The 10,342-nt window shown below is 43.7% G+C and overlaps 1 protein-coding gene across 1 annotated transcript in view; it reads right to left on the reverse strand.

Annotated features, from left to right (window-relative positions):
* Positions 1 to 10,342, reverse strand: part of Tbc1d14 (TBC1 domain family member 14) — a 104,097-nt gene that overhangs the window by 49,276 nt on the left and 44,479 nt on the right. Inside the window, exon 3 of the mRNA XM_013353326.2 lies at positions 4,797 to 4,917. Coding sequence (XP_013208780.1) covers positions 4,797 to 4,917 — 121 coding nt within the window. The remainder of the gene's footprint in view (positions 1 to 4,796; positions 4,918 to 10,342) is intronic.

Raw genomic sequence — 10,342 nt, forward strand, 5'->3', positions numbered from 1 at the left:
TATAGAGTTCACATGCTGGTGGATGTACTTCTGGCCCTTTGTGTAGCTAGCTGCAGTGATGACTACTTTCTTCCCAATAGCCAACATTCCCACTGCACAGCTGCCATCCTTGGGATTACTATAGTTGCTAAAACATGGCTCTAATTTACTTCAGTGTGCGTGAGGCACAAAGTCTGCAGACTTGCATTCCTTACATCTGCAGGTAATGAAGACATGCCTCATCAGGTCAGGTCACCTGACTACACTTTAGTTTCATTCTCTTATCCTTGGTCATGTTTGTTTCCCCTAAGGTGCCTCTGACATCATGTAAGCTAATGAAAAGTATGACTTAATTTTCAAGGTTTTTATGAAATTTGAAAAGAAACTGGAAAGTAACATTTCAACATTCCCCGCCCCCCTCAACACACACACAAAAATCAAATATAAAGAAAAAGAACATGGACTTTGGAGGCAGCCTGCCTGGGTTTGTGTTTCAGCTGTCACAATTTGGCTGTGCTACTCTGGACAAGCTATTCAATCTGTCTGAGCTTCATATCATCATCTATAAATTTAAAGGAAATGTACCTGTCTACTAGGTGATTAAGGATTAAATAAGTGAATCATACTATATGCTTAGAATAATATTGAGTGCAATAAATGTTACAAAAGTGTTTGCTGTTTTTTTTCTCTTGACAAGCTAACCCTGAGACACAGGAAACAGGAAACTGGGTACAGTGTGACAATGAGCTTGAGTCATTGAGCAGACCCCAGGCACCAAGGGCATGAAAGCATGTGTAATGATGTGGCTCCAGAGCTTGTGGAAGAGCAAGGGAACAGGTGTACACAGCAGCCAAGAGCTCTGTATTCCTTTCGTTGTATGACCTGGGACCAGTCGTCTCTTTGGTCTGTCTTAGGTGTGGACTTGGTATTAGAATAACTACCTACCCGTGGTGTTACTATAACTTAAGAGATTGTGTATGCAGTATATTTTCCCCAGAGCTGGTCAAGGGACGGTTGTTGTGATTTTCAGCTAATAAATATGCCCACTTTCTCATGGAAGTACTCTGAGGGCACTTGGCCTCACTTGGTCTGAGTCACATTCTGTGGCTTGGCCTTAGAGACTTCAGTTTCTTTGGATGTGTGTGTGCACTTGTGTGTTGGTACACATGTACCACTGTGCCTCTATACAGAGGCCAAAACACAACTTACAAGAGTCAATTTTTTCCTTCTACTATGTGGATCTCATAGATTGCACTTTACTACAGTACCAGTACTTCACCTCCTAGAAAAGTTACAGCTGAGTTTTACATACAACTTATATTTAATTGTACACTCACTTAATAAGGCTCCACAATGACTCAAAATCAAAATGCAATAACTTACAAAGATGATTTCCAACACTGATAACTTTAGTGAGTCTTCTAGGGAAAAGGTAGACAATATCCTCACAAATTTTATTTTCAAAGACATGAAAATGCATTCTGTGGAAACCTGCCTCTTCCTTTTATACCTAACAGTCATCAGTCCTGTCCTTGTCACTCCACAGTGACCTCAGCTGGACCAGGTCCCTCTTCACCAACTAGAGTGCAAGTGAGCTTACCACACTCAGCTAAGGAAAGACCTTCCATCAGAGAGGGGCACCAGCACACCCCTCAGGTCACAGACAACCTCCCTCTCCTCCTGAGGCTCAGCTCTCAGGATTCATATCATCACCATCTGCCTAGTCCTGGTCCCTGACTGCATGGGATGGCGTTCCAGCTCTTCCATTCTCTAACTATTATGACTGCACAGGTCACTCAGCTTCTGCATCTCCACACCTCCTCAGTGAGGTAAAGACAGCGACTGTATCTTCCTCATCAAATGGGGTAGTTTTGGTTTCTTTTGAGAATTTCATACATGAATACTGTATGTACATCCTTTCTACACCACCCTCTCCCCTTCCAAGTATTCCCATGTGTCCCCCCACTCCTATAGTGATACATTATTTATTATATTATATAATAAATAACATATTATTTTAATAAATAAAGCTTGCCTGAAGACCAGAGTGCAAAGCAGCCACACTAGTCAGTCACACAGGCCAGGCAGTGGTGGCTCACACCTTTAATCCCAGCAGCCACACTAGTCAGCCATACAGGCCAGGCAGTGGTGGTGCATGCCTTTAATACCAGCTAGAGAGGAATATAAGAAGGAGGAGACAGCTCTCAGGGTCAGTCTCAGACTGAGGATTCATGGAGGAAGGATCATTCATTTCGGTCTAAGATAGAGGTAAGAGTCAGAGGCTGGCCGCTTTGCTTTTCTGATCTTCAGCTTGAACCCCAATATCTGTCTCTGGGTTTTAATTATTCATGCTACACACTCCCTCTCAAATTCATGGTATCTTCTTTACTATTTTGTTACATACACATAAAATATATGTTATATATGTATATACATACAGTTTGATAAGTTCATTTAGTGTTGCTCAAATGCCTATGTGTTTATGGATAGCCACTTGGGACTGGATAACCTATCAGGGGTTCATCTCTGGAAAGACTGATTCTTCCTCTCTCAGCAACCATCAATGCCTGCAGTTCTTCATCTAGGAGGAGGACCTTGTGATATTCTCCCATCATGTTAGGATGTCAACTGGTAGTGCCACCACACATGTTCTGTTTAGGTGACAACACTGTTAAGATTTGATGTGTTCAGTTCCCTGTCGTTTGAATATACACTATCTTGCAGCAGATGCCCTGGTCCAGTAGTACTTACAATATACCCCACTTCTTTATCTGGGCAGGGGAAAGTAAGGCTGAGGGAGCAAGAAGAGCTAAAGAACACTAGGGATAACAGAAAAAGCCATAGGAGAGCATGTTGTGTTTATTTAAAAATACATTTATAAGTAATTTAAATGAAGGTATATGTGGTGATCATGCTCTCCCCAACAGTCTTTTTGTTAGACAGCTAACAAAAACCCCAGTGCCAGACAAGACAACACATCCTTTGAGTTCTTAGGGAAGCTCATGAGAATTCCCAAACAATACAAGCTATTGCCAATGTCTTTGGTTGTCTCCCAGAATTTGAAGATAAGACATATTGTTAAAGACACCATATACTTCAGACACAGAACACTGGGAAGGATCCAGCTGGAACTGACCTGGAAGCCTCATTCCTGAGGACCAGCACTCATAGTATTTGAAGGTGCTATACAAGTTGCTGAGGGAGAAAAACAAAAGCCTTATTCAGCTGTAAAGCCTATAAACTACAACAATGACCAGCATGGAGAAATATATCCGGGGGTGCAATAATGGCACTTATATCTTAGGGGAAACCAACAATCACGTCATTGGACTTAGGTCCCACTTAATAGGAAGGAATTCCTTCCTGGTAATGTAAACCTAGCCAACTACCGATGACTGGTGGGGTCATGGACTCTGCAGGACAACCTAATACTGCCACTCTTCTAAACCAATATAATTCCCAGCTAAATTCTAAATACTTATTTTTATATCCACAGATAAGCGTAACTCTTACTCATATCCAAAAATCTTTTTGCAGCCGGTGGATGCTATTACAGAATGCCACAACTGATCAAAATGCAGAGAACAACTCGCAGTAGGATGCTTAGTCCCGGTTGACGCATCTATAACACAACCCTTACACCTAAGGCCCAGGGAACAACATGGGTTATTATTTTAAAGAAACTAGAAGCACAAATGCTACTGCTTTAAGCTAGCACATAGCAAACCCTCAGCAAGCAATGCCAATATCAACTGTGCCATCTCATGGAGAAAGACCTGTCTATTTTCCATGCCCTGCCTTAGGTGGGCCTTGCCTGCCTGAACTGGGCCATGTCCTTTCTCAAATCCCAATGTCAGTCATGAGGACTAGCACTCAGTTGGTTCTCAAGAGGGTCCAGAAAACAACTAACTGTCAGCGAATATAAATCTAAGGTGGGAAGAAGGCTACTGAGGACAACCACTTGGCCAACAGCAGACTTTCAAGACAACAGGTTTCAAGGCCATAGTACTTGGGCAACAGCTGACTTTCAAGGTAAACAGGTTCAGAGCTTCAAAGAAGTTGCTGGTGCTAATAGTTTGGGCTGCCTAAAGGCTGCCACCATTTGGCATGGGCTCCTACTTGAGAAGATAAGCAGGTGATCCAGTTGCAGACTCAAAAAGTAAGGAAGTCAGTGGGATGTTGGTTCAGGCCTGACCTGGACTAGCCTTGAGTCCCAACCCCCAAAGCAGACAACATCTAAGTAAGAAAGAAGCAAGATCCTCTCAAAGCCTGGGAGCATGATGGCCTAGTCCACATATCCCAGAGTAAAATGAAGGATCTAAGATTCAAGAAATGGCCAGGTGGTGGTGGCGCAGACCTTTAATCCCAGCACTTGGGAGGCAGGGACAGGTGGATCTCTGTGAGTTCGAGACCAGCCTGGTCTACAAGAGCTAGTTTCAGGACTGCTAGGGCTGTTACACAGAGAAAAACTGTCTTGAAAACCCTCCCCACCTCCCCACCCGAAAAATCCAAGAAATGTGTGGATATTTGAGTATCAAATACAATAAAAGTTTGACTATAAACACATTTGCAACCATTACTGGAAAGACTGATTAAAATTCACCAAGTTTAAATATCTAAAGCCCAGCTGACTTCCCTAAGTGCATGTTACAAGTTGTAAAGAGGTGAAAAGAGTTAAATGAGTTAAATCTCTGTACTCACTGAATGCAATTTAAGAACCCAGGCGCATAACAAACACAGAGAGCTTTCCAACATCAAGCCTCAGCAAGGATCACGTGTGTGGTTCATAAACACACCTTCACACATCAGGGGCTTACCTTTTGTGTTTTCTTTGAATCTTTCTGAGCAGTCTCTCGAAGTGGGACTTTTCCAAACAGCTTCCATCCCAAGTCTCTCTGTCTATCAAGTCTTGCATTTTGTTTTCTAGTAAGCAAATTCCTATAGAAAGAAAAGAAAAGGGCTAGGCCATTTCTGGGTGTTATAGAGACACTCCGACGGCCAAGGCAGGCTGACATGAACAAATCAAACTGTTTTGAGAGAGACTACAGGCTGCAAGCACATGGTAACACCTCAGACTGGGCCTGCCCACACACAGAATACACAGACATCAATCTCAGACACAAGCTTGCTGTTGATCAACTATTATGTGTGCAAATTCCTAAATTCAGAATAAGAAACTATGTTCAGCGATAAAGTATATCAGCAGAAGCTGGTCAAAATGAACTGAATACCTGACACGGCCATTTAATAGCTGTGAGTCTGGACCAGAGAGTAACCTGAGTCTGTTCTATGAATGACAGAGAGACCCCATTTGTGATCCACAAGATTCTTTACAGAAAGACATTTCAAGGGCAGTCAGTCTTTCAGACCAGAGTTATTTCAGTAGCTAACCTCTAGTTCAATTATCTATACAGCCTCTAAAGACTGGAGAAAATCATTCCTTAGATGGTCACAAGGTCTTCTCTCTCAACAGCATGTAAACAAAAGCTCCCAAAACTACAAATCCTAACTTGCAGTATAAATCAACCTGGTTGTCGGATGCATTATACAGGTGCAGCCATTAACACAAATGGCCTCCAGGGCTCCACAAAGCAGACATCCCTGCAACTTTCCAGAATATATATATACATACATATATATATACGCACATATATATGTATATATGTGAATATGACAAAATCTTCAAAAAGAAACAAGTGACCAGATATGGTACAGTATGGTACAGTGTATATATATATATAATATATATATAATCCCTGAATTCTGGATGCTGAAACAGGAGGATTGCTACAAATTCAAGACCAGCCTAGGCTTTGATGTGATTCCGAGGCCAGCCTGGGCTGCATTATAGCAAGACCCTGTCAAAACAGAGGGAGGAGGGAGAAGGGAGGGAGAAGTGAGAGATGGGGGAAAGGAGGAACTATGAGAATGAACTGGTTTCACTGTTTTCTTCCTATGTTTCTGATGTGGTTTCTGAAATGGTTGTTTCACAGTCCAGTACAATTCCTATTTATATTTGTAAAAATAAATAAATAAAATAAAGGAACTTTAGGCACTCTAGAGCTCCAACCCATTCTTTATCTAAGAAAGACTTTTGCAATTTAAACCAAGTAAAGCCTCAGGCACCCACAGATGCTAAGAACACGGGACACCCAGAACCTGAGTTACTGGAAGGGTTATTTATATCTGGCTGAAGAACAGCTGCCCTCTCAGGGGAAGGAAGCTCGCACAGGTGGTGAAACAAGACACAAGGAAGGCAAGGTCACGTGCTAGTGGTGGCAGTAAGGAAGGACAGTGCTGCAGGTCCAGGGAGGGAATCTGAGACCTCACAGAACAATCAAGAATAGGATATGTGAAAGGATCTGGGCACCGGTTCTAGCATTAGTGCCTTCTGAGACTGAGCGTAAACTGTGCTATTCACTTCAACAATAGGCAGATGACGATGAAAGGGAGCAGCTGAAACCACACTGTCTGAGGCTGCACAATGAAAGTGAAGGCAAAACTAAAGAGCATACAAATTCAAAGCTGCTTGGTTAGTGTCAGCCTAGGATTTTAAGCTTACAAACAAACCAAAATTTAACAGCTTTACGGAAAGTATCTTGAAATTTTTTTTATAGTTAATACCTTGAAAACCCTCAGTCACATTACTACATATAAAATGGCACCGCACACAGTGCTCTAAACACACAAAAGTGCCTTTCAGAACTAGGTGACCAAAAACTACATGACCAAAGCCAGTGCCCAGTCAGACACAGAGAGCATACAAGAACAGGTAGACACAAGCCAGAACTCTCTTGCCCAGTGCAATCTTCCTGCCCAGGGTCTGGCAGCATCTTTCAGACACCTTTTAGAACCCATGACCATGGTGCCACTCTTGCCTAGTATTCAGCGGCCCCTTTCCAAGGCTATGTGACCTCATGAGTTGTCATCTGCCTACCATGCCCTGGAGATGGAGAACAAGGGAGGAGCTGTATTCAAGTGTACTCTTTTGAGACTTTAAAACACCTGTCTCCATTCAGCAATAGACCCTCACTCACACTTGTTCAAGGCTCCTAGCACTGTTTCCACAGCACCCACTACTTCAGGCTGTACCTTCAACATAGGCTCTATTCCCTTTCCTCTGCTTTTCATCCTTAACAGGAGGCAGAGAAGTCACCTCTTTACTCCCTGGGTCTATCTAGCAAGCAGTAGATTGTTCAGCACGTTTGCTGGTAGGTAGCGTGACCACTGTGTGTGTTTGCAAGGAAGCAAGGGCAGGGGGAACAAGAAAGCATGGCTAACAATACTGTCAGAAGTCCCCCAAAAGGCTCGTGTGCCAAAGGCTTGGTCTCCCGCTGGTGGCAATACTGAAAGGTGACTGATTTCATCAATGGGTTAATCCACTGTTGAGTTCACAGCTGAATGAGCTATTCATTAGGAGGCAGGGCCTGATTAAAAGTAGGTCAAAGGGGGTGTGCTCTTGAAGGGTATAGATAATCCTGGACCTTTCTTGCTGTTCTCTCTGCTTTCTGCCTGTCTTGCCACAAGTCCAGAAGCAATAGATCCAGCTGACTCAGAAGAGAAGCCTCTGAAACTATGAGGCAAAATAAGACCTCTCCTCCAAGCTGTTTTCTTCAGGTGTTTTGTCAGAGACTGAAATATGACTAATACATACATACACACAGTGACACACACTGAAGCTAAGGAGACAATAATCCTGCTTAAACCACAAGGTCAACAAAGATGACCCCAGGTAGGAGATCCTAGGAACAAGGGAGCAACGTGAGGCAGCACGGACGACTCAGTCAGTAAAGTGTTTGCCACACCAGCACTAAGGACCAGGATCAAATCCCCTAAATGCAATATCAGGCATGGTGCACACGCAGGAAGCAGAGGCAGGTAGATCCCTGGGGCTCCCTAGCTAGCCAGCTACCCTAATGAGTCCCAGGTTCCAGTAAGCGCTCCTGTCTCAAAAAAAGAAAGAAGGAAGGAAGGAAGGAAGGAAGGAAGGAAGGAAGGAAGGAAGGAAAAGAAAAGAAAAAAGAAAAAGAAAAAAAATCAATCAAACAAAAGGTGGACAGTTCCTGAGGCTGACCTGTGGCCTCCATATGCATACACACACAAAAAAAGAAGGGACAGCAGAAGGTGGAGACAGGAAATGCCAGGGAGAAAGAACACCCACTCTTGCTCTATGGGAGGGCAGAAAGGTGGAAGATAGTCTCCGGGGGATGAGCGTCCACTACAGAGAAGTTCTTTATAGAAGCTGGACTCCTTTGTTCTGTATCCCCAGCAAATTATAGCTCCTCAGTGGGAGACACATTTGTGTCTCAAAGAGGCAAAGTAACCTTCTTGAAACATTAGGGACAGACAGCTGCTGGTCCACGAGACCCAGAGCTAGCTACCAACAGAGTGCAGGGCCTGTAGCCCTGCTCCAATCCATACATTCTTTACCACACTGCCCACATAGTTCCCTGACCACCTCAGACTCTAGATCGCAAGTCTTGTGTGTTAATAATGTATACACACTGTATGGTCCCCCTGCCCTGGCACAAGTCCATTTCTCATCACTCTCACTTCTTCCCAGATGCTCACTCAAATCCCCTTCCACAGAGGCGGCACAGGACCTTCTTCCAAAGATATGAGTCTGGAGTGCCTCTGCAGGCTGGGACTGTGCCGCCTCCAGGCCTCAAGTTCCAGGTGAAGAAAGGCTTCTTTCCAATAGCCTCCTTGTCTATGATCCAGGAAGGGGCCTGTCCTACCTGGGCCCTTTTTTCAGCTATCCTTCAGGCACCGTACTGCCCTGGACCTGAGGACCCAAATACATCTACAAGTCCACACCCTGAAGGCAAAAATGGCTCACACTAGCCCTGTCTTACCAGTGACTCGAACCTGTTTTGTTTTTGTTTTTGTTTTTTTCTTTTGTGGCATGTGGCCTGGTCTCTACATCCATCCCTATCCCAAGGCTGCTCCCAGGTCCATTAGTGTTGGGAAATAAGTGACATGAGTGTTAAATGAGGTGGAGGCCAACTTCAGCAGAGCTCCATTCTTGGCATGTAGAAGAGCTTTCCCCACCCATCAGGTGAGTGAGCACTGAACAGCAGGGACTCTTCATGTCAACCACCCCAACATACACACACTGCTACTATGTCAGTGCTCAGCACCCCAAAAATAGAGAAATTCAGAGAATGAGCTAGTTGTGAGAACAGGGAGTTCCCGAAAAGGTGGTCTAAGAAGCAGTAGCCAGAGCACCTCTACCAGGCCCAGAAGCTGCCTGCACCAAGGTGATTCCAGAATCCTACTGGAGTTGTCTCAATCTCTCAGAGACACTAAGACTAGGGAGATGGTGGAAGAAGTGTCAATGGTGAAGCCAGGGCTAAATAACCACGAGCAGGCAAAGCTGATCTGTAGCTCTTTTATCCAGAGGCTAGGAAAGTCATTATTTTCATCTCAGTAGTTAATTTATGACACGGGAAAAGATATAGACACCGGGACAAAGTAATGTTCAAAACAGTAGTGTGTCAGTTTCTGTGAAGCCAGGAAAAAAACTCTCAGGTACATTGTCAAGTATGAGACACACAGAGTGTCACTAGAATTGAGAGCAAGACAGTGTTGACACATTTACCTGGGACCTACTATGGCTCCAGCATGCACACAGCCTCTTCCAATTCCTAGCAGGCTTTATTTTTAAGACCTCTCAGGGTACCCTGTACAGTAGGAAGCACACAAGATAGACACCTTGTAAAAATGTAAGAGAGAGTAGGTGTCAAGAATACCACCAACTATGAAACAGAAACTCTCCTTACCTGCAGACAATGGGTTTTGGGCTGCACTGTACAACATTTGAGCCACTACCCACTGTCCCTACTGAACACCTGAAACATGGAAGACAAGGCAGTGAAATATGCTGACTAAAACACAATGTTTTCTTTAAATGTCATAAAGAGTGAAAACTGAAAGTTTGTGATACATTTATAAAAAGCTTTAAGAAGAACAAAGGACATTTTCTTAGAGACTGGAAATTATCTACTGTCACAGACAAAAGCCAGGGTCCTAACAGGGTCAAATAACCCATGTGATACAGACATCAGCCTCTGTTTGCCCAGGCATGAACTGCCTGCCAACAGTCACTACTTTGGGACAAGTTACTAGATATGATATGCAACTTTCTACCACAAATTCCATTGTACTTTTTGAATTGTGACTCATGAAAATGTATCATCTGTTTTAAAGTTTATAAATAAGAAATGACCATTGCAAAGCCAGATAGTTCTGTCACTAGAAAACAAAACACTTTTGCATCATCCCCCCCTCAGCATTTCTCCCCCACAGTATCTCTCCCCCACTGCATCAGTCTCCAATGCATCTCTCCCCCACTGCATCATTC

Source organism: Microtus ochrogaster, unplaced genomic scaffold, assembly GCF_000317375.1.
Source record: "Microtus ochrogaster isolate Prairie Vole_2 unplaced genomic scaffold, MicOch1.0 UNK5, whole genome shotgun sequence".
In the NCBI taxonomy this organism is placed as follows: domain Eukaryota; kingdom Metazoa; phylum Chordata; class Mammalia; order Rodentia; family Cricetidae; genus Microtus; species Microtus ochrogaster.